This window comes from Homalodisca vitripennis, chromosome 5 (assembly GCF_021130785.1).
Source record: "Homalodisca vitripennis isolate AUS2020 chromosome 5, UT_GWSS_2.1, whole genome shotgun sequence".
Lineage (NCBI taxonomy): Eukaryota > Metazoa > Arthropoda > Insecta > Hemiptera > Cicadellidae > Homalodisca > Homalodisca vitripennis.
The window spans coordinates 179,350,112-179,376,184 of record NC_060211.1 but is presented as its reverse complement, the minus strand read 5'-3'; the positions used below and the strand labels follow the sequence as shown (position 1 = coordinate 179,376,184).

Genomic DNA, 26,073 nt, shown 5'->3' with positions numbered 1-26,073 from the left:
TCTTCTTATTCTGTTTTTGACCTGAAGAAGGTGATAAATTATAATCATGAAACATGTTCAATCCTTGTAGCACACAGTGACGCCACGTCACCACAATCCTGTTCTTTGTTTGTTCTTAAAATTGTCATCCCTAAATTTTGTAGGCCTACAATTAAAAGTATATTTTTACTCTTTCTAAGCATAGTACGGGAGCTAGCAACGTTTCTAAAACAAGAATTTCAGGTCAGCTGAAATTTTGATATGCTGTCTTTCTTGCTCTTTCGGTTGGAGTCCGGGCTATCTGGCTGGCGGTAGTGGTTGCGTTTATTAATGCGCATCTTACCTGCACAGGTAAAAATCCTGGAGCGCTTCGGCAAATGGACAACATGGCGTCAGTCTAAAGTCACATGTGTTTCTGTAATTAAAAAAAAGCACTTCAAACTGTCTCTCTCAAACCACCTGTCTCATTTATTTCAGTAGGCAGTTCAATGTCACGGTACTTTAATTTATATTTTAAACGTATATTCAAAACTTCCTGGCACTTTTTCAGTTTATCAGCCACGAAAAGAATGATTTTATCTTTATGTCCTTTACAGAAACACGTTTCATTTTACCACTGGCGATTGTAGCGAAATTAATAAATAAACATCACAAATAACACAAACACAAAACAAACATGTGACTTTAGACTGACGTCATGTTGTCCATTTGCCGAAGCGCTCCAGGATTTTTACCTGTGCAGGTAAGATGCGCATTAATAAACGCAACCACTACCGCCAGCCAGATAGCCCGGACTCCAACCGAAAGAGCAAGAAAGACAGCATATCAAAATTTCAGCTGACCTGAAATTCTCTCTCGAAAACGTTGCTGGCTCCTATACTAGCAGTGGTTGCAGAAAAAGTTGAAATAAGAAGTGTTGTTACTATCAAGCTTACTCTATGCTTTTATACTATACATATGTAAACAAATTTAAAATAGTGGTAAACTAAATTAAACACATGGTTGTGCTTTCATAAAACAATGTTTACACAGAACAGTTGATTACATTTAACAGGCTCTTTCAATTAATTTTTTGCGACTATAGAGACCAAGATGAGATTTTTAGCTATGTTAGAGACAAGTGGGGTGTAGTCTGGAGGGTTGTTAAAAATAAGAATAGGGCTATATTCATACTAGAGATCCTAAGAATGTGAAGTATAAATTTGAGTACAATCGGTTGAATAGTTTACATGTGAAAGTAAAACAAACAACTTCACTTTTGCATTTATAGTATTGTTAGAATTTATTGCTCACTGTTATGTTAAATGGTACATCTAAATTGTGACTGGTTACACAGGTGACGACGGAAGAGTGGAGAACGAGTCCCCCGGACTGATGAAGGACTCGGACAGCCAGTACACGTTGTGGTGCAGTGGGCGGACGTGCTGTGAAGGCATGCTGGTGGAGCTGAAGATGATCAAGCGACAAGACCTGGTGGCCGTCATCGCACAGCTCATGAGACCCGTGCAGGACCAGGTCCACATCCGGGTGGACATGGGCAAGGACGAGATGGACACCTTCGTCTTTTGTGTGGCTACCAAGAAAACTGCTGTCAAACTTGCCAAGGACATGGCCGATGTTGTGAGTACCTACTTCTGGGAGAGATGTCTGTTTCTACTGTTTGATTGTCCACATTAATGTTACTTTTTCTCAACAATATGGACGTTATGAAAGATATAACTTATTTGTAAACATTTTAATGACTTAGTTGTAGTCAGTAAGCCAACGTTTAACTGTAAGTTAACTACTGGGTTATTGATCAGTTGTATATGGAACTTATACTAAATATAATTATTTTTTATATTTAGTATAATTATTTTTAACTGTGTTGTATATTTTATATTTTTTATTCATCAGTATTTTTAAAATTAAGTTTGCGGCCTATGCTCTTGATTATGTCTATAATCTTTTGTTGGGAAAAAATTGATAAATTTTTTCAGAAGCACAAGCAATGCTAATTAGGCTTTTATTTTTTGCCATTTGAAGTTTATAAGACGATAAACAGTAGGAAACGGCAAGAACTTCTTCACAAAAAAAAAGCGTGTAACTTCTTTTCTATTAATCCGGTATCAGTATATTATGACTTATTATTTGTGATTTTATAAATAATATTCGTAAATCTTACCAGTTATCAATCTTTCTGACCTGGAGTTTATCTCAAACCTCGTAGTTTTCAACTGAAAATTCTCAATTTATAATGCATTGAAAGAGCCTGTATTAGGCTGTACGTTCATACACATAATGTAAGTAGATGCATTGAACGATGTGTTGCTGTGTTTCGTAGAGTGTGTACTGCCCGGAACGGAGGGCCGGGGATAAGTTCGGGTTGCCGGCAAGTCTGAACGTGTTGAGTGAGCTGGCGGAGGTGTCACAGACGATGCTCGACTCCAAGGTGACGGCTGCTCTCAACAAGTACGCAGATCTCATCGACTACATCCACTTCTCTGACCAGTTCTCCGGGCCCAAACAGACAGAGTGAGTTGCTACATCGTACAGCTGTGTTGGGTTTAGATAGCATTCACGAATGTATATGTAGAAAATGAATACATCTGAATGCTGTAACAGACTTCTATGTCCATCTGAAAAGAAAAAGTTGGTGTTTAACCCTTTGACTGATCAACAATTTTTTATTTTTTTTTTCCAAAATTGATATGATTTTTAACAGGGTTATCCCTTAATTGATAGGCTAAAATTAGCTTTTTTATAGTGTTTTACTAGATAATTTGTAGGTTTATTATGTAATATAATAGAAACTTGAAAGTAGTCTTGTTCTTTAGACATTTAAATGGCCTATTAGGAAAAAATATAAAAAAGCTTAAAAAATTACTTAAAAATATATATTTTTTTAAATTTTTGTTTGTTTTTATTTATAAAAAAAATTTTTTTTCTTTGTCAGTAGTAAACTAAAATAATTTTTTGAAATTTCTTATTGACAGTAATTTATTTTAAAAGTACGTATTATTGTCAACAAATCCAGAAAATTTGAAGCATATAAGTTTAAACAATGCATGACTTATTGGTAAAACAATAAAAATTTACTTACGTGAATTTGAGACAATCTGTTTGGAAATCTGGAGTCAAACACATTGAATGTTCTATATTAATTAAATTTGTGAATTCTGTCTTAAAAATACACTTTATTGTCAAAACACAACACTAATAAAAAAGTTATTATTTACAATATTTACAGTTTTTTAGTTTTTATAATTTCAGTGGCAAACATGCTTGCCGAGGCATTCAGCATGTACACCAAGACCACACCTTACACACACTGTCCGAGACCTCCGCTTCTTTCCTTTAGGATGATTGTCACCTGAACAGGTTCGGCACAGTTTTTCCTTCTTCTCAGGTAATTTCCTGAGTCCAAAACCAACTGATGGACCATCACCACCACCCCGGAGATTTTGCGGGATTTGCTTACTTGCAAGCCATTCCGAAGAAATATCTCCTATCACTTCTTTCATGAACTCAGCCCTCTTCAGTTGGCCTTGTGTTGTATTTAACTTGTACAACACATATGCATTCAGCACCATGCGTCCAAAAACATTAACCCTGGATTAGTCGCACCAAAAAAGTATCTAATATGCTCGCACACGGTCAAAAAGACCAGGTTGTATAAATAAGATTGAAACATTGTGCAAATAAAATTTATTGTTTATTAATACATAAAAGTACCACATTAGCACTAAATTAAAACATATATTTTGCAAAAAAATAATTAGCGTATATAAGATTTAAAATATTATTGTAATATTTAGATTTTTTATTGTGTATTTTTCTAACGTATGTATTAACCATATTTTAACATAACACTTTTGTCAACTAAAGAAATGAAATCTATTATCCTTTTATAAATATGTTGTCATCAAAACACAAGAGTAACAAGACAATCTAATGGTATATAATAATTTAATAAATGAAGTGTCTTATGATATCTTAAGTAAAATATGATAATATGATATAAAAAATAGTGTTTGAAATAAAAATACAAAATGGCAACAAACACAACTGGATAGTGTTCTTTACGCCTCTTCTTCTACTTCGTCACCTGCGTTTTCAGAACAGTTGGTGCAGAAGTTTGTTGTGTGTTCTTTACATATGTACCGATAGCAAGAAGAACATGTCACTTTTGTTTTCCGGTTCTGACGCCATGAGCAGTAAGCACATCTACCAGCAGCTGTTTCTGCACGACGTCGTGGTTCATCCCTTATTCCGGCAAGTTCCTTCACCTTTAGTTTCAACTGTCTTGGCAGATTTTCTAATGTTGCTCTAAATTTCAAATGATCAATGCAGAGTTCTCTTGCTAGGGTCTTAAAAAATCACGTCTTGTAATTTCTTTACCTGAATTGGCAAAGTAGATTACATAACCATTTACTCCTGCCGTGTTCATCATAGAAAATAATAGAGATAGAGACCACCTGTTTGTTTTTATGGTAACAGAATATGTAGCTTTCAACTGATCAAGGGTATCAACGCCACCTTTTGTCCTGTTGTAGTGTGTCAGCATTTCAGGTTTCTGTAAATCCCCAGTCATTTCATCAATGGTGTCCGAACGATGCTCAGTGGATAAAAGCAAGACTACTTTTTTTGTTTCGATTTATAACATAGAAGTGTAGCCTTCTCTCCATATACAAACAAACTACTGTAAAGCTTACGTTCTTCATGATCTTTGTACACTGTGATGTTATGAAGTTCTTTTTTGTTTTTCCTCACAGTCCTAACAAGTGATAACCGTTGCATTGGCTTGTATTTGTTGTTCTTCTACTACCATTTCATTTTCTTCTCTAGCAGGTTCCGGCTGTTCATCATCTTCATCTGCCGATTTTTCTGTTTCTGTATTGTGGTCACTAGTATCTTCTTCATGATCTCCTCCATCATCGCTGTCATCGGCCAAAGGCTCATTACCTTCCGATATGGGCTCCAATAATAATACTCGAATACGTTCTTCCTCATTTCGATCCATATTGCACAATGTTTCACTTACAAATAGATTAAAACATATTAAGGATTTTTTTTATAACACATTTACTCGCGCACGGAATTTTAGACCCGAGATTAGGGTCACACAACTACTCGCGCACGAAACTTAAGACCAGGCCGAGAAATAATCGATCGCACTCAGTCAAGGTCAAACGCCAAACTGACGAACAGGGTGGCAACTGGTGTAGGAGGATGACAGAGGAGGCTACTGGTCAGGGGAGGTGTTTACGCGCGTAAACAAGTACAGTCGCTATCAAAATAAAATAGACCCGGTCAAAAAGACCGTGGCGCGAGCATTGCAGGGTTAAATATTACTTTTTTGGCATGTGTAAGATTTATTTGGCAAAGTAATAACGCTGAAATTAATTTATGATGCAACAACGATATATCGTTGCATATCAATTTTCGCCCGAAACATCAACAACGATATATTGTTGTGTATCACTTTTCGGTAAATTCACTCACAACGATATATCGTTGCGTATCAGTCAAAGGGTTAAGATGCTCAAAATAGTTTTTTTTGCATTGTTTCAACTTGAGAAACACCTAGACTACAATATCAATATAATCTAGATGAAGAGGTGTGCACAATTGAGTGCACTGCAATTTTTTAGACACAAAGCACAAGGGAGTAACCAAGTTTTTCTACACATAACGCAGTTATGGTGGGAGGGTTGATTGCATTAAGAGGAAGGTGGAATCGAGCTACTAACTGTGTTAAGTGAAGAAATAAAGATGTTATTCATGTATAATTACAAGTTAACCCTACAACTGCATATTTAATAGTACTGTTTTTTTATTTACCAGACATATAATCTAGGCATACTAGTAAAGATTATAAAAATTGAAATTGATTTAAAATTTTCAAAATTAAAAAAAATTGTATTTAACCCTTTTAGTGCCAGAGATCTCTATGAGACGGTGTTAAATATACGCTTGAGTGCCGAAAGTTTCGCTCCGAGATGATACGTATTTATGCAAAGAGTGCCGGAGTCTCGGAGCGAGATGATTTCTATTCTATTTATATCACTGCTATGAAACATCTATTACTGGCTGACGTCATACCAAAGGCTAAAATATAAACTGAACTAACTATTTCAATGCTTATTTCTCTTTTGTACTGTAGATGACGTATACAACTAAAAATAGAACTCATTTTCAGTTCTGTTGGTGGTGTTGTGACTAGTAGCAGAGCATTGTTTATGTTGTGTAATGGCACGTTTTTATTAATTCAAAAGTGTTTTACAGTTAACATAGTTTTACAAATGAATAAGAAAAGTGATGAAAGTTGTATAAGACAACTTTTAGAAGACGTCTGTAGATCCGAGTGTCCATGAAGAAAGTGTTGTTGAATTTTTGGAGGAAGACCTCGTGAAGTTGCTTATTCAAACCACAGAAAACGAAGATATTCCTAGTTCTCGGCTAATTAGTGTGGAAAAACATTTGTTGTCTAGGCCAGACACTAACAGTGATTCCAGTGAACCGGTGGACAATACTGATGAGGATAAGTATTATTATCCTTCATCAGATCTTGAATGAATTTCAATCGTGTAGGCCTAACGGTACAAAGAGGGGGAAAGTTGTAGGCAGAGGTAAAGTTATTTGATAAATACCATAATCCAACCATAAATAATAAACTTGATGGTTCAAGAGACCCAATAGGTACGCAAATCAGTGTTTGTCATCACCGATGCTATCCAAACACTCGCGTATGACAGACTGGCTGCCTGTTAGTGCTCATGAAACGAAGACATTTATCACTTGTGTTTTGAACATGGGACTAATCAAGAAACCATCCATCTTTGCCTATCTGTCGACAACTGGTTGTAGAGGCCACATTATGCTTTTCTCAGATGTTTACCAGGAATCGATTCCAGCTGATATTGAAATTCATCCACCTTGTTGACAGCACAAAGATTTCACACAATGATCCATGTGCACAATTTGCACCAGTTGTGGATCAAGCCAACAACCTCTTGAAGCGATACTTTACGTCAGGTAACTGTCAACTTTCAGTCGATGATAGTGTAATTAGCACAAAAAGTCACACATCGCTTATTCATTATTTACCGAAGAAGCAGCACCACAGGTGGGGTGTAGCATTTTGGGTATTGTGTGACTCGATTACCAATTACTGCCTTACTATCTGATATGTCTACAAGGGTGCTAAAAGTGCAAAAGAAATGGCAGCCCAAACAGAGGCTTCTTGAATCTGATAACTACCTGAATAAAGGCCATCATGTGTATATCGACAACTTCTTTTCTTCTGTTCCATTGGCAAAACATCTCAATACTCTGGTACATATATAACTGAATCCATAAGAATGAATAGGACATTTTTACCCACAACCATGAAAACAAATTTTTAATATTGGTGAAACTCGTTTCTACAATAATAGAAATCTTCTTCTCTGTGGTTGTAGAGAAAAGAGCCAGAAAAAACAGGTTCTATTTCTTTCCTCCAAGGCACAACCTACTGTCACGGAGGTGAGGAAAAAGCAGAAGGGGACTCAAGACGAAAACGTTGTAAAGAAACCAGATATTATTTTAGATTACAATAAGTATATGGAGGTTATCGATGTGGCAGACATGATGTTGTATGTGTACCTGGACGAGCGGAGGACTAAAATTTTGGAGGAAGGTGTGCTTTCATATATTTGCCAGAATGGTGGTGAACCCTTACATCCTATACCGGGAAACAATTAGACCTACTATTCAGCTACCACAGAAACCAATGTCTCGGCACAAGTTCACCGAAGCGATTAGCGATGAGTTTGGTAAGGAGTGGCTATCCCACAAGCACCAACATGAAGGACTTCAGGAGCAGCAGCAGCAACCAGAACCCTGTGGAGTCAAACGACTCCCAGGAGAAAAAATGCGAAATATGTGTGCTCCAAAAACGCCAAATGCTCATATTTGGTGTGCGTAGTTTGTGAAAAAGATCTAAATCCTCAATGTCTGATGCAGCATGATAGCAAATAAAAGTACCCTAAGTAGAAGGATAATGTGTATATAGTGTAAATAGTAAAATATAAGTGATATTTTTATGGAAGTTATCATTGCGAAATTGCATATACAAATAAATTGCCCGAAAAAGGTAAGTTTAAGTTTAGACTTGTGTATTAGTAAGTATAGTTTTATTGCACATTATTTTAAAAATTAACTGTAGGTAAATTTTTTTAAACCCTCCGTGTTAGCAAATAATACCTCTAGCCCTTTATAAGTTGTTTTAAAGTGTTTTTTTGCATAATATTAGGTTATTACATATGATTTTAGATTGTTTTTAAATGCTCTTTATCATGAATATATTGACATTTTAAAATACCTTTATCTAATAGTAGTTATTTCACCTCAAACAGAAATTATTTTTTCTTTGAAATGTCTTTGTAAAAAGTGATTTTAAGATAAAAAAAAATAAATTCCAAGATTTTACACATATTGTTACGCTAAGTTTATTTACTTATTTATTTATTTGGTGCATTTTTTCCCAAAACCTTGCATTTTTATCAAAAACCTGTAGCTAGCACTTTTTGCTTAGACACACACAAAATAATCTGGCACTTTTCAACATGGATTTTTATACCTCTGGCACTAAAGGGGATAATATGTTGCATCATAATTTAAACATTAAAATTGACAATTATTTATTGATCTAAGTTAATTTACTATTGCTGTAAGGACTTATGAACATAATTAAAATGTAAAAAGGCCATTGTATAAATCAGAAGAAAATGGGTAAGCCTATGAACTAATTTTATTTTAATTTTTTGTAGGAAAGACAAAAATTTACAGTTGAGGCTGCTGTCCTCAATAATGATGATGCTTCATATTAAAGGAAGGCAAACATGCATCCAGGAAAAGTGTAGTAGGTAGGAGGAAGCATGTTTATGAAATCAAGGTGGATGAAGGCCATGAAACACATGAGGCCTCTGATGCAGCTGCTCTTATTCTGTTGTCTTTGTGCAGGGAGACAACACTAGTTAAACTGCCGGATGTCAAGAAGGTGCTCATGTTTGGTCTAAATATGCCTCTCTAGGGAAGGTCTGTGCAGGAGGCCATGGAACATATGAGGCCTCTGATGCAGCTGCTCTTATTCTGTTGTCTTTGTGCAGGGAGACAACACTAGTTAAACTGCCGGATGTCAAGAAGGTGCTCATGTTTGGTCTAAATATGCCTCTCAAGGGAAGGTCTGTGCAGGAGGCCATGGAACATATGAGGCCTCTGATACAGCTGCTCTTATTCTGTTGTCTTTGTGCAGGGAGACAACACTAGTTAAACTGCCAGATGTCAAGAAGGTGCTCATGTTTGGTCTAAATATGCCTCTCAAGGGAAGGTCTGTGCAGGAGGCCATGGAACATATGAGGCCTCTGATGCAGCTGCTCTTATTCTGTTGTCTTTGTGCAGGGAGACAACACTAGTTAAACTGCCAGATGTCAAGAAGGTGCTCATGTTTGGTCTAAATATGCCTCTCAAGGGAAGGTCTGTGCAGGAGGCCATGGAACATATGAGGCCTCTGATGCAGCTGCTCTTATTCTGTTGTCTTTGTGCAGGGAGACAACACTAGTTAAACTGCCGGATGTCAAGAAGGTGCTCATGTTTGGTCTAAATATGCCTCTCAAGGGAAGGTCTGTGCAGGAGGCCATGGAACATATGAGGCCTCTGATGCAGCTGCTCTTATTCTGTTGTCTTTGTGCAGGGAGACAACACTAGTTAAACTGCCAGATGTCAAGAAGGTGCTCATGTTTGGTCTAAATATGCCTCTCAAGGGAAGGTCTGTGCAGGAGGCCATGGAACATATGAGGCCTCTGATGCAGCTGCTCTTATTCTGTTGTCTTTGTGCAGGGAGACAACACTAGTTAAACTGCCAGATGTCAAGAAGGTGCTCATGTTTGGTCTAAATATGCCTCTCAAGGGAAGGTCTGTGCAGGAGGCCATGGAACATATGAGGCCTCTGATGCAGCTGCTCTTATTCTGTTGTCTTTGTGCAGGGAGACAACACTAGTTAAACTGCCAGATGTCAAGAAGGTGCTCATGTTTGGTCTAAATATGCCTCTCAAGGGAAGGTCTGTGCAGGAGGCCATGGAACATATGAGGCCTCTGATGCAGCTGCTCTTATTCTGTTGTCTTTGTGCAGGGAGACAACACTAGTTAAACTGCCAGATGTCAAGAAGGTGCTCATGTTTGGTCTAAATATGCCTCTCAAGGGAAGGTCTGTGCAGGAGGCCATGGAACATATGAGGCCTCTGATGCAGCTGCTCTTATTCTGTTGTCTTTGTGCAGGGAGACAACACTAGTTAAACTGCCAGATGTCAAGAAGGTGCTCATGTTTGGTCTAAATATGCCTCTCAAGGGAAGGTCTGTGCAGGAGGCCATGGAACATATGAGGCCTCTGATGCAGCTGCTCTTATTCTGTTGTCTTTGTGCAGGGAGACAACACTAGTTAAACTGCCGGATGTCAAGAAGGTGCTCATGTTTGGTCTAAATATGCCTCTCAAGGGAAGGTCTGTGCAGGAGGCCATGGAACATATGAGGCCTCTGATGCAGCTGCTCTTATTCTGTTGTCTTTGTGCAGGGAGACAACACTAGTTAAACTGCCAGATGTCAAGAAGGTGCTCATGTTTGGTCTAAATATGCCTCTCTAGGGAAGGTCTGTGCAGGAGGCCATGGAACATATGAGGCCTCTGATGCAGCTGCTCTTATTCTGTTGTCTTTGTGCAGGGAGACAACACTAGTTAAACTGCCAGATGTCAAGAAGGTGCTCATGTTTGGTCTAAATATGCCTCTCAAGGGAAGGTCTGTGCAGGAGGCCATGGAACATATGAGGCCTCTGATACAGCTGCTCTTATTCTGTTGTCTTTGTGCAGGGAGACAACACTAGTTAAACTGCCGGATGTCAAGAAGGTGCTCATGTTTGGTCTAAATATGCCTCTCAAGGGAAGGTCTGTGCAGGAGGCCATGGAACATATGAGGCCTCTGATACAGCTGCTCTTATTCTGTTGTCTTTGTGCAGGGAGACAACACTAGTTAAACTGCCGGATGTCAAGAAGGTGCTCATGTTTGGTCTAAATATGCCTCTCTAGGGAAGGTCTGTGCAGGAGGCCATGGAACATATGAGGCCTCTGATACAGCTGCTCTTATTCTGTTGTCTTTGTGCAGGGAGACAACACTAGTTAAACTGCCGGATGTCAAGAAGGTGCTCATGTTTGGTCTAAATATGCCTCTCTAGGGAAGGTCTGTGCAGGAGGCCATGGAACATATGAGGCCTCTGATACAGCTGCTCTTATTCTGTTGTCTTTGTGCAGGGAGACAACACTAGTTAAACTGCCGGATGTCAAGAAGGTGCTCATGTTTGGTCTAAATATGCCTCTCAAGGGAAGGTCTGTGCAGGAGGCCATGGAACACATGAGGCCTCTGATGCAGCTGCTCTTATTCTGTTGTCTTTGTGCAGGGAGACAACACTAGTTAAACTGCCGGATGTCAAGAAGGTGCTCATGTTTGGTCTAAATATGCCTCTCAAGGGAAGGTCAGTGCAGGAGGCCATGGAACACATGAGGCCTCTGATGCAACTGGTCTTTTATTGCATGGAGAAGGTGAAACGCTTTCGGCTTAGCAAGGAGGTTAGTCTTTTTGATAATGGTTGATGTATAGTTTTTTCTTTAAAATATATTTTATACTCTAGTTAAGTGGACTTAATTTGCTTTATTCATTAATAATTGTTCTTCATTTATTATTATAAAACTCAAAATTTTTCTGTATTAAGTCAACTGTATATTTTCTGTCAATCTTAAATTATTATGTACAGCCTTAATTAGAACAATTTATTTACACTAAATTTAGTTTGTAAAACTGTAGTTTATTAGGATTTTTGGTTTTGTACCATTGAACTATGAGCATTAGTGCTTTTTTATCAGCTTTAAAAATTCCACTCATAACCAGCAGTGTTTCTGACTCAAGCAAGCAAGATGTTATGGTGGAATATCCAATGTACAAGTGACTTGATGTGCTTCAGGGCAAAAACAAAGCTGACAAAAACCGACTACGGGTAGAGGAGATGTTCCTGAAGACCACACACGCGGCTCGTGCAGAAGCGGCTGCGGCTCGACGTGAGGAGAAACGTCGACAGGAAAAGGAAAGGATCTTGCAGGTGATCTTATAGTTAAATAACTAATTATAAAAATTAGCATGGAAGAAGACTTAATTACTCTTATGCACTAAGGAATATACATTAATACATTCTAATTAGGATATTTACTTCCATTCGAAGCCATTTGTTTTTGTAAGAGACAATTGTTTTGAAGAAGAACTCACTTGAATTAGTTGTCTGATGATTAATGGCTATTTTTAACCCTTGTCTTGTAAAGTTGATTTACAACCCCTAGAGCGTGGATTTATTGTACAGTATTGTTTCCATTGCACCTCTAATGTTTTTAATGTACTGTTATGACACATATATCTAATGTTAGGAAATCTGCATTATTTAAGAGTGGATGAACATTAGAAGTGATTTGTGAGACTGGTAACTAAGTCAGTAACGAGAAAGTGGTGTGGTCTCCTTTGTCTTCTAACACTTTATGTGATAGGTCTTATTTCATTTTACAATATTGTATAATTAATACACTAAGTCAAATGTTTATTCAGTTCTATAGACCAGGCAACCTCATTACTGCACATGTTGATCTGTTCTCTATCAATGTTGGTTCCATTGTTGTTAGTGGTCTTCAAGCAATGGTCTACACAGTGTATTACCTAAACTCTATACACCAGGCAACCTCATTACTGCACATGTTGATCTGTTCTCTATCAATGTTGGTTCCATTGTTGTTAGTGGTCTTCAAGCAATGGTCTTCACAGTATATTAACTAAACTCTATAGACCAGGCAACCTCATTACTGCACGTGTTGATCTGTTCTCTATCAATGTTGGTTCCATTGTTGTTAGTGGTCTTCAAGCAATGGTCTTCACAGTGCATTACCTAAACTCTATAGACCAGGCAACCTCATTACTGCACATGTTGATCTGTTCTCTATCAATGTTGGTTCCATTGTTGTTAGTGGTCTTCAAGCAATGGTCTACACAGTGTATTACCTAAACTCTATAGACCAGGCAACCTCATTACTGCACATGTTGATCTGTTCTCTATCAATGTTGGTTCCATTGTTGTTAGTGGTCTTCAAGCAACGGTCTTCACAGTATATTAACTAAACTCTATAGACCAGGCAACCTCATTACTGCACGTGTTGATCTGTTCTCTATCAATGTTGGTTCCATTGTTGTTAGTGGTCTTCAAGCAATGGTCTTCACAGTGCATTACCTAAACTCTATAGACCAGGCAACCTCATTACTGCACATGTTGATCTGTTCTCTATCAATGTTGGTTCCATTGTTGTTAGTGGTGTTCAAGCAATGGTCTACACAGTGTATTACCTAAACTCTATACACCAGGCAACCTCATTACTGCACATGTTGATCTGTTCTCTATCAATGTTGGTTCCATTGTTGTTAGTGGTCTTCAAGCAATGGTCTACACAGTGCATTACCTAAACTCTATACACCAGGCAACCTCATTACTGCACATGTTGATCTGTTCTCTATCAATGTTGGTTCCATTGTTGTTAGTGGTCTTCAAGCAATGGTCTTCACAGTGTATTACCTAAACTCTATACACCAGGCAACCTCATTACTGCACGTGTTGATCTGTTCTCTATCAATGTTGGTTCCATTGTTGTTAGTGGTCTTCAAGCAACGGTCTTCACAGTGTATTACCTAAACTCTATACACCAGGCAACCTCATTACTGCACATGTTGATCTGTTCTCTATCAATGTTGGTTCCATTGTTGTTAGTGGTCTTCAAGCAATGGTCTACATAGTGTATTACCTAAACTCTATAGACCAGGCAACCTCATTACTGCACATGTTGATCTGTTCTCTATCAATGTTGGTTCCATTGTTGTTAGTGGTCTTCAAGCAATGGTCTACACAGTGTATTACCTAAACTCTATAGACCAGGCAACCTCATTACTGCACATGTTGATCTGTTCTCTATCAATGTTGGTTCCATTGTTGTTAGTGGTCTTCAAGCAACGGTCTTCACAGTATATTAACTAAACTCTATAGACCAGGCAACCTCATTACTGCACGTGTTGATCTGTTCTCTATCAATGTTGGTTCCATTGTTGTTAGTGGTCTTCAAGCAATGGTCTTCACAGTGCATTACCTAAACTCTATAGACCAGGCAACCTCATTACTGCACATGTTGATCTGTTCTCTATCAATGTTGGTTCCATTGTTGTTAGTGGTGTTCAAGCAATGGTCTACACAGTGTATTACCTAAACTCTATACACCAGGCAACCTCATTACTGCACATGTTGATCTGTTCTCTATCAATGTTGGTTCCATTGTTGTTAGTGGTCTTCAAGCAATGGTCTACACAGTGCATTACCTAAACTCTATACACCAGGCAACCTCATTACTGCACATGTTGATCTGTTCTCTATCAATGTTGGTTCCATTGTTGTTAGTGGTCTTCAAGCAATGGTCTTCACAGTGTATTACCTAAACTCTATACACCAGGCAACCTCATTACTGCACGTGTTGATCTGTTCTCTATCAATGTTGGTTCCATTGTTGTTAGTGGTCTTCAAGCAATGGTCTTCACAGTGCATTACCTAAACTCTATACACCAGGCAACCTCATTACTGCACATGTTGATCTGTTCTCTATCAATGTTGGTTCCATTGTTGTTAGTGGTCTTCAAGCAATGGTCTACATAGTGTATTACCTAAACTCTATAGACCAGGCAACCTCATTACTGCACATGTTGATCTGTTCTCTATCAATGTTGGTTCCATTGTTGTTAGTGGTTTACAAGCAATGGCCTACACAGTGTATTACCTAAACTCTATAGACCAGGCAACCTCATTACTGCACATGTTGATCTGTTCTCTATCAATGTTGGTTCCATTGTTGTTAGTGGTCTTCAAGCAATGGTCTACACAGTGTATTACCTAAACTCTATACACCAGGCAACCTCATTACTGCACATGTTGTTCTCTATCAATGTTGGTTCCATTGTTGTTAGTGGTCTTCAAGCAATGGTCTTCACAGTATATTAACTAAACTCTATAGACCAGGCAACCTCATTACTGCACGTGTTGATCTGTTCTCTATCAATGTTGGTTCCATTGTTGTTAGTGGTCTTCAAGCAATGGTCTTCACAGTGCATTACCTAAACTCTATAGACCAGGCAACCTCATTACTGCACATGTTGATCTGTTCTCTATCAATGTTGGTTCCATTGTTGTTAGTGGTCTTCAAGCAATGGTCTACACAGTGTATTACCTAAACTCTATAGACCAGGCAACCTCATTACTGCACATGTTGATCTGTTCTCTATCAATGTTGGTTCCATTGTTGTTAGTGGTCTTCAAGCAACGGTCTTCACAGTATATTAACTAAACTCTATAGACCAGGCAACCTCATTACTGCACGTGTTGATCTGTTCTCTATCAATGTTGGTTCCATTGTTGTTAGTGGTCTTCAAGCAATGGTCTTCACAGTGCATTACCTAAACTCTATAGACCAGGCAACCTCATTACTGCACATGTTGATCTGTTCTCTATCAATGTTGGTTCCATTGTTGTTAGTGGTGTTCAAGCAATGGTCTACACAGTGTATTACCTAAACTCTATACACCAGGCAACCTCATTACTGCACATGTTGATCTGTTCTCTATCAATGTTGGTTCCATTGTTGTTAGTGGTCTTCAAGCAATGGTCTACACAGTGCATTACCTAAACTCTATACACCAGGCAACCTCATTACTGCACATGTTGATCTGTTCTCTATCAATGTTGGTTCCATTGTTGTTAGTGGTCTTCAAGCAATGGTCTTCACAGTGTATTACCTAAACTCTATACACCAGGCAACCTCATTACTGCACGTGTTGATCTGTTCTCTATCAATGTTGGTTCCATTGTTGTTAGTGGTCTTCAAGCAACGGTCTTCACAGTGTATTACCTAAACTCTATACACCAGGCAACCTCATTACTGCACATGTTGATCTGTTCTCTATCAATGTTGGTTCCATTGTTGTTAGTGGTCTTCAAGCAATGGTCTACATAGTGTATTACCTAAACTCTATAGACCAGGCAACCTCATTACTGCACATGTTGATCTGTTCTCTATCAATGTTGGTTCCATTGTTGTTAGTGGTCTTCAAGCAATGGTCTACACAGTGTATTACCTAAACTCTATAGACCAGGCAACCTCATTACTGCACATGTTGATCTGTTCTCTATCAATGTTGGTTCCATTGTTGTTAGTGGTCTTCAAGCAACGGTCTTCACAGTATATTAACTAAACTCTATAGACCAGGCAACCTCATTACTGCACGTGTTGATCTGTTCTCTATCAATGTTGGTTCCATTGTTGTTAGTGGTCTTCAAGCAATGGTCTTCACAGTGCATTACCTAAACTCTATAGACCAGGCAACCTCATTACTGCACATGTTGATCTGTTCTCTATCAATGTTGGTTCCATTGTTGTTAGTGGTGTTCAAGCAATGGTCTACACAGTGTATTACCTAAACTCTATACACCAGGCAACCTCATTACTGCACATGTTGATCTGTTCTCTATCAATGTTGGTTCCATTGTTGTTAGTGGTCTTCAAGCAATGGTCTACACAGTGCATTACCTAAACTCTATACACCAGGCAACCTCATTACTGCACATGTTGATCTGTTCTCTATCAATGTTGGTTCCATTGTTGTTAGTGGTCTTCAAGCAATGGTCTTCACAGTGTATTACCTAAACTCTATACACCAGGCAACCTCATTACTGCACGTGTTGATCTGTTCTCTATCAATGTTGGTTCCATTGTTGTTAGTGGTCTTCAAGCAATGGTCTTCACAGTGCATTACCTAAACTCTATACACCAGGCAACCTCATTACTGCACATGTTGATCTGTTCTCTATCAATGTTGGTTCCATTGTTGTTAGTGGTCTTCAAGCAATGGTCTACATAGTGTATTACCTAAACTCTATAGACCAGGCAACCTCATTACTGCACATGTTGATCTGTTCTCTATCAATGTTGGTTCCATTGTTGTTAGTGGTTTACAAGCAATGGCCTACACAGTGTATTACCTAAACTCTATAGACCAGGCAACCTCATTACTGCACATGTTGATCTGTTCTCTATCAATGTTGGTTCCATTGTTGTTAGTGGTCTTCAAGCAATGGTCTACACAGTGTATTACCTAAACTCTATAGACCAGGCAACCTCATTACTGCACATGTTGATCTGTTATATCTCTAAGAGTCTGAACGAAGCAATGACATCTAACAAAAAATATTTATTGGCATTCCTCGATTTAGCCAAAGCATTTGATTCAGTTGATAGATACAAATTACTCCAAAAATTAAAATTAGTTGGAATAAAAAATAATTCATTTAATTGGTTTGATAGTTATCTCGATAATCGTAGGCAAATAACCACAATTAACGGAATCAATAGTAATCTGGCATCTGTAAATTATGGAGTAATCCAGGGTAGCACTTTAGGTCCTATTCTGTTTTTAATCTATATAAATAATATTTCTAAAATTAGAATTTTTGGGAAGCTTTCACTTTTTGCAGATGATACTGCTCTATTTTTTGAGGGGTCCAATTGGGAAGAAGTTTTCCAAAAAGCGCATAGTGACCTTTATCTAATAAAAAAATGGTTTGATCAAAATTTGCTTTCCTTAAATATATCTAAGTCTAACTTTATGCCTATTGCCCTGAGAGACAGCAGTGACACTCTAATTAATTTAATTAAACTACACACGTGTGGTAATCCCACAAGTCTGGTTTGTAATTGCGGATCTTTAGAAAGGGTTGATAATTATAAATATTTAGGGGTTATATTGGACAAAAGAATGAATTCATCTGCTCATGTTCATTATGTTAATGGTAGACTTAGAAAACTCATTTATGCTTTTCGTCAACTGCATGAATTTTTAACTTTAGAAGAAATAAGAGTAGCTTATTTCGCATATGTTCAATCGATTTTAGAGGGGGGGATCATAATGTGGGGTGCTAGTTATAGAACTATTTTAAATCTACTGTTTGTAACTCAGAAAGCAATACTTAAAGCAGCACTGGGAAAAAATAGGCATTACGCATCGGAGGCGCTGTTCACCGAAATGGATGTTTTGGATATAAGACAACTGTTTGTTAGAGTAGTTGTTGTATATATTTTCAAAAATTACAGAAGTATATTCGAATTTCCAACTCACCATTACGCAACAAGAAATTTTACATCCTCCATATTTACACCCAGGCTAAATAGAACCTTTTCAAAAACAAATACATTTTATGTTTCTCACATTATTTATAGAAATTTACCGGACTTTCTCAAGGATATGTTTTTATATAAACTATCAACTTATAAAATAAAAGTAAAAAACTGGTTAAAAAGTGTGGGTCGTGATTATATAGAAAGGATTATAACATCTGATTACAGAATTTAATGTCCAAAATTGGATTACAGGATGGGAGCGTGCTTTTATAATTGTGATCGCATGGTAATAGTTGTGTGAGTGTGAGTGTGTGTGTGTGTGTGTGTGTGTGTGTGTGTGTGTGTTGTGTGTGTGTGTTGTGTGTGTGTGGGGGGGGGGTGTTATGTGGGTTTGTGCGTGTGAGTGTGAGCGTGTGGTGTTGGTGGCCAGCGTGGTAGATAGAGGTACGGGGTAAGATTAGTTGGGGTAGGCTAATTGAAAGGAGGGGCAGAGGCCTCTAGGATTGTCCTGACTGAGGAGTCCGTTTGTCTGTCGGTTTTTTATTTCTTATCAACTAATATTTCGTCGTTTATCCTTATTTTAATTACCTACAATCACTGATAAGTATGTTTGTTATTGCGTCTCTTCTTTAACCTCATATTGATTTTTCTTCTTTACCACTATGAGCATTATCAGTATTTATATTTATTAAATGAATTATTTTTCTATATATATATTTTTTTCTAAACAACATTATTTTAACATCATATTTCCCTAAGAAAATAATTTTTGAATTAATAGGACTCATTCTCTCACGCACAGGTACTATGCACCTATGTGAGGAAACATTTCCACAATCATTAGAGCAGTCTATATATATAAGTATTTAATTTGTTAGTAGTTTTATGTTTTGGTGTTAATTACTAAAGTAATTTTATATTATAAATGTAAAATTGTGCTCCTATGATTTCTAAATTTTTTGTACCATAATGGAAATAAAGATGTTTTTTGATTGATTGATTGATTGATGGATTGTTCTCTATCAATGTTGGTTCCATTGTTGTTAGTGGTCTTCAAGCAACGGTCTTCACAGTGTATTACCTAAACTCTATAGACCAGGCAACCTCATTACTGCACGTGTTGATCTGTTCTCTATCAATGTTGGTTCCATTGTTGTTAGTGGTCTTCAAGCAATAGTCTTCACAGTGCATTACCTAAACTCTATACACCAGGCAACCTCATTACTGCACATGTTGATCTGTTCTCTATCAATGTTGGTTCCATTGTTGTTAGTGGTCTTCAAGCAATGGTCTACACAGTGTATTACCTAAACTCTATACACCAGGCAACCTCATTACTGCACATGTTGATCTGTTCTCTATCAATGTTGGTTCCATTGTTGTTAGTGGTCTTCAAGCAATGGTCTTCACAGTGCATTACCTAAACTCTATACACCAGGCAACCTCATTACTGCACATGTTGATCTGTTCTCTATCAATGTTGGTTCCATTGTTGTTAGTGGTCTTCAAGCAATGGTCTACACAGTGTATTACCTAAACTCTATACACCAGGCAACCTCATTACTGCACATGTTGATCTGTTCTCTATCAATGTTGGTTCCATTGTTGTTAGTGGTCTTCAAGCAATGGTCTTCACAGTGCATTACCTAAACTCTATACACCAGGCAACCTCATTACTGCACATGTTGATCTGTTCTCTATCAATGTTGGTTCCATTGTTGTTAGTGGTCTTCAAGCAATGGTCTTCACAGTGCATTACCTAAACTCTATAGACCAGGCAACCTCATTACTGCACATGTTGATCTGTTCTCTATCAATGTTGGTTCCATTGTTGTTAGTGGTTTACAAGCAATGGCCTACACAGTGTATTACCTAAACTCTATAGACTAGGCAACCTCATTACTGCACATGTTGATCTGTTCTCTATCAATGCTGGTTCCGTTGTTGTTAGTGGTCTTTAAGCAATGGCCTACACAGTGCATTACCTAAACTCTATAGACCAGGCAACCTCATTACTGCACATGTTGATCTGTTCTCTATCAATGTTGGTTCCATTGTTGTTAGTGGTCTTCAAGCAATGGTCTTCACAGTGCATAACCTAAACTTAATAGACCAGGCAACCTCATTACTGCACATGTTGATCTGTTCTCTATCAGTGTTGGTTCCATTGTTGTTAGTGGTCTTCAAGCAATGGTCTTCACAGTGCATTACCTAAACTCTATAGACCAGGCAACCTCATTACTGCACATGTTGATCTGTTCTCTATCAATGTTGGTTCCATTGTTGTTAGTGGTCTTCAAGCAATGGTCTTCACAGTGCATTACCTAAACTCTATAGACCAGGCAACCTCATTACTGCACATGTTGATCTGTTCTCTATCAGTGTTGGTTCCATTGTTGTTAGTGGTCTTCAAGCAATGGTCTTCACAGTGCATTACCTAAACTCTATAGACCAGGCAACCTCATTACTGCACATGTTGATCTGTTCTCTATCAGTGTTGGTTCCATTGTTGTTAGTGGTCTTCAAGCAATGGTCTTCACAGTGCATTACCTAAACTCTATTATTGAGGTTGTATTAAATTGTTTTGAAAATAAGCTGGTGGCTGGAACTACACTGATGGATTTGAGCAAGGCTTTTGACACTGTTAATCACTCTATTTTATGTAAAAAGCTTGAATTTTATGGAATAAGGAATTTGGAATTACAATTAATTGAAAGTTATCTAAAAGACAGAGAACAAAAGGTTTATGTTAATAACCGTTCCTCAGAATTCTTAAGTGTAGTTTCAGGGGTACCGCAAGGCTCTGTTTTGGGACTCTTTTTATTTTTAGTATTTATTAATGATTTTAGTACAAATGTACCATGTTTTTCAATGTTCTATGCAGATGATACAACCTTGTTATGTTATAATACCGATCCTATTAATGTTAAAACCCAGCTTACAGATTCTCTAGAACAAGCCAAAATCTGGTTCTCTGTAAATAACCTAATGATTAATTAATGAAACTAAGACTGAACATATACTATTCTCACTAAAACATAATATAGACATTTTGTATGATTCCTATTTTTATCCTGTCAAGCTTGTGGGTATTTATCTTGACACTAAACAAAGCTGGGATGCACATGTTAACTATCTTTGCAAAAAACTATCTAGAGTAACTTGTCTCTTAAGAAAGTTAAGATCATGTGTCAGCTTGGAAACTTTGTTAATGGTCTGCTTTGGTCTGTTTCATTCGCAACTCAACTATGGTGTAAGACTCTGGGGTAACTCAAGTGCAGCCAAAAAAGCTTTTGTTTGGCAAAAAAAGGCAATAAGAGCTATCACTGGTTTATCAGCTTCTGACTCTTGTAGAGCAACTTTTCCTGATCTCAACATAATGACATTGAGTTGCATGTATATATACAGTAATCTGTTACATGTTAAAGAACATTTTGGTATGTTTAATAACCACAGTTTTTATCATAATTATGAGACCAGACAATGCCTTAATTTAGTGACCCCAAATGTTAGGTTGGCCAAGACTCAGAAAAGTTTTAAATTTCAACAGTACATATTGTTTAACAAGTTACCATTAGCAATAAGGCAATTACCTTGTAATAAATACAAAAGTGTGATATGTAGTTGGTTAAGAAGAAAATGTTTTTATACCACTGAAGAATATTTTAACTGTGATTTTAATGATCTAAGAATTTGAATGTTGTTGTAACTTTTAATATACAATTTATGGTTGTAACATTATGACTTAGCTGTATTAACTTGACTAAGCTTATTGTAATTTGTGTTACTTAATAGCCAATAAAGAATCTGAATCTGAATCTGAATCTAGACCAGGCAACCTTATTACTAGTGCAGTCATTGAAGCGAAAAATACGGTCTTACCTCCGAATTTTTTTACTGTGAACCGATTTGCATGAAATTAGGCTCATCTTACCCTTGACTTCAAAAGTGAAAATGATCTGAACTCCGCCTATTATTTTTAAGGGGTGTAAACAACCCCTTAATGGAAAAATCGACATTGAGCCATTTTATCGCTAGAAAACATGTTTAATAGTAAGTGGTGAAATTATAAAGTGTTTTCTAACACAATTACCTCATATTAAAATCATTTTCAACCCCTTGAAAATCTTACAACCCTTGCAAACAACCCCTAAATTGAAAAAATCACAAAAAAATACTTTGGTATGGCATAAAAAGATGTAAGTATAGAGTAAGTAATATTTTATATTCTCTATAATAATTATCAAATTTTTAACCCCCTTTCAACCCTTAAAATCTACCTCTTGATAAAGAATTGTTAAAAAATTGTTTTGATAAAATGAAAAGGATTTAAATATTATTCCACACTCTCGAACATGATTATCATATTCTTAAGCTTTTCTACCCTTAAAACTACCCCTAAATTAAAACAGTAAATATATATGATTACATATTTAAAAATAATTTAATTTATAGTAAAAAATTGTCATTTATTGAATAAAATATTTACAAATTATATAAAATTCACTCAAATGTGTTATATATACATATAAGAACGTTGGTATGTATTCATGCCTACGTTTCTAAAATATATGAGCCATATTATGTATATATATACACATTACAATAGTTTTGGATCTCTATTATACTGCGTACTTTCACATTGCTCCAAATATTCACAGTCCGAAATTTTCAGTTACTAAGCAGAAAAAAATATGATAAGTTTTTTGACCATAACTCCTTCAATTTTCATGCTATCACAATTTATAAAAAACCATTGTAAAGGTAATTATGAGAGCTACAACATCCGTCATTGCAATATATAGTAAAAAACCTTTTTCTCAAATGGTGAAGGGTAAAAGGACTTAAGAGAGGCTGTGATTGCGCTGCCATGCGCTCTTTAAACAATCATATTTCCGTCAATTTTTGTTTGACAGAAAAATCAAAAAATCCAAATTGTTTGTCAGAAATATACCTACATTTTATATCCCTACACTTTTATACGTATATGTCGTCATTTTTGAGATATTATGAAAAATGTGGTTTTTTTAAAGATTTGAATTTTTTTTAATCGTGACTTTTTAGAAAAATATGTATTCTGAAGCAGCCAAACTGATACAATCTATCAAACTATTCATAATAAAGTTGATTCTAGGCGGAATACGATTAATTTTAATTTTGGTGGAAATAGCACTTATGAAACCCGATGATTTAAAAGAAAAAACATTAGATGCTCCTCTTATTTGTAATACAGCTCACTTAATTACGTGCAAAAGACTTTTAATAGTGCTCATTTTAAAGCTTATTTCAAGCACTATAAAACTCTTTTTTATTAGAATGCCTAAAATGCACCTGCTCGCCGCTAGATGGCATTGACCACATCGATTAAATTTCAGTCAAAATATAAAACGGCTTTGATTTTTAATATCTAGCTTAATATTGCACTTAGAGTAATTTATAAAAAAAACCAAATGGTTCATTGTTTTACCTGCTACAATTTTGTTCTTTATAACATTTTCGATAAAACGTATATTTTTGGAGATATTTGCAAAAAACCGATGAAAAATGTGAAAAAATTGCGAATTTTCAATTGCCAATAACTTGAAAAGTATTGGATTTTTCGAAAAACGTTACAGTAGATTTTTTGCTTAAAATTAGGCCTTCCATCGATATCCGAGGTTATTTAAAAAAAAATAAATTCTCTCCCGAGAAGGGGTGGCAACCACCCCCCGGGTGGTTGCGGAGTTCAAATCATTTTCACTTTTGAAGTTAAGGGTAAGATGAACCTAATTCCAAAATTGTATGCAATTCGGTTCACAGTAAAAAAATTGGGAGCAATAATGCTTCAATGACTGCACTATACTGGACATGTTGATCTGTTCTCTATCAATGTTGGTTCCATTGTTGTTAGTGGTCTTCAAGCAATGGTCTACACAGTGTATTACCTAAACTCTATAGACCAGGCAACCTCATTGCTGCACATTTTCTCTATCAATGTTGGTTTCATTGTTGTTAGTGGTCTTCAAGCAATGGTCTACACAGTGTATTACCTAAACTCTATAGACCAGGCAACCTCATTGCTGCACACGTTCTCTATCAATGTTGGTTTCATTGTTGTTAGTGGTCTTCAAGCAATGGTCTACACAGTGCATTACCTAAACTCTATAGACCAGGCAACCTGATTACTGCACATGTCCTCTATCAATGTTGGTTTCATTGTTGTTAGTGGTCTTCAAGCAATGGTCTACACAGAGCATTACCTAAACTCTATAGACCAGGCAACCTCATTGCTGCACATGTTCTCTATCAATGTTTTTTTCATTGTTGTTAGTGGTCTTCAAGCAATGGTCTATACAGTGTATTACCTAAACTCTATAGACCAGGCAACCTCATTGCTGCACATGTTCTCTATCAATGTTTTTTTCATTGTTGTTAGTGGTCTTCAAGCAATGGTCTACACAGTGCATTACCTAAACTCTATAGACCAGGCAACCTCATTGCTGCACATGTTCTCTATCAATGTTGGTTTCATTGTTGTTAGTAGCCTTCAAGCAATGGTCTACACAGTGCATTACCTAAACTCTATATAGACCAGGCAACCTCATTGCTGCACATGTTCTCTATCAATGTTGGTTTCATTGTTGTTAGTGGTCTTCAAGCAATGGTCTACACAGTGCATTACCTAAACTCTATAGACCAGGCAACCTCATTGCTGCACATGTTCTCTATCAATGTTTTTTTCATTGTTGTTAGTGGTCTTCAAGCAATGGTCTATACAGTGTATTACCTAAACTCTATAGACCAGGCAACCTCATTGCTGCACATGTTCTCTATCAATGTTGGTTTCATTGTTGTTAGTAGCCTTCAAGCAATGGTCTACACAGTGCATTACCTAAACTCTATAGACTAGGCAACCTCATTGCTGCACATGTTGATCTGTTCTCTATCAATGTCGGTTCCATTGTTTGTTAGTGGTCTTCAAGCAATGGTCTACACAGTGCATTACCTAAACTCTATAGGACCAGGCAACCTCATTGCTGCACATGTTGATCTGTTCTCTATCAATGTTGGTTCCATTGTTGTTAGTGGTCTTCAAGCAATGGTCTACACAGTGTATTACCTAAACTCTATAGACCAGGCAACCTCATTGCTGCACATGTTCTCTATCAATGTTGGTTTCATTTGTTGTTAGTGGCCTTCAAGCAATGCTCTACACAGTGCATTACCTAAACTCTATAGACCAGGGCAACCTCATTGCTGCACATGTTTCTCTATCAATGTCGGTTTCATTGTTGTTAGTGGTCTTCAAGCAATGGTCAACACAGTGCATTTACCTAAAACTCTATAGACCAGGCAACCTGATTACTGCACATGTTCTCTATCAATGTTGGTTTCATTGTTGTTAGTGGTCTTCAAGCAATGGTCTACACAGTGCATTACCTTAACTCTATAGACCAGGCAACCTGATTACTGCACATGTCCTCTATCAATGTTGGTTTCATTGTTGTTAGTGGTCTTCAAGCAATGGTCTACACAGTGCATTACCTTAAACTCTATAGACCAGGCAACCTGATTACTGCACATGTCCTCTATCAATGTTGGTTCCATTGTTGTTAGTGGTCTTCAAGCAATGGTCTTCACAGTGCATTACCTAAACTCTATAGACTAGGCAACCTCATTACTGCACATGTTGATCTGTTCTCTATCAGTGTTGGTTCCATTGTTGTTAGTGGTCTTCAAGCAATGGTCTTCACAGTGCATTACCTAAACTCTATAGACCAGGCAACCTCATTACTGCACATGTTGATCTGTT

General features: G+C 37.1%; 1 protein-coding gene across 2 annotated transcripts in view; it reads left to right on the top strand.

The window, feature by feature from the left end:
* LOC124363251 (PAT complex subunit CCDC47) overlaps positions 1 to 26,073 on the top strand; it is a 51,287-nt gene that overhangs the window by 13,013 nt on the left and 12,201 nt on the right. The window contains exons 5-8 of one of the 2 annotated variants that reach the window (XM_046818432.1): positions 1,316 to 1,599; positions 2,303 to 2,493; positions 11,447 to 11,615; positions 12,008 to 12,142. In XM_046818432.1, coding sequence (XP_046674388.1) covers positions 1,316 to 1,599; positions 2,303 to 2,493; positions 11,447 to 11,615; positions 12,008 to 12,142 — 779 coding nt within the window. Of the gene's footprint in view, positions 1 to 1,315; positions 1,600 to 2,302; positions 2,494 to 9,110; positions 9,286 to 11,446; positions 11,616 to 12,007; positions 12,143 to 26,073 lie in introns of those variants that run through there. The other variant, XM_046818433.1, reaches the window with a different exon arrangement.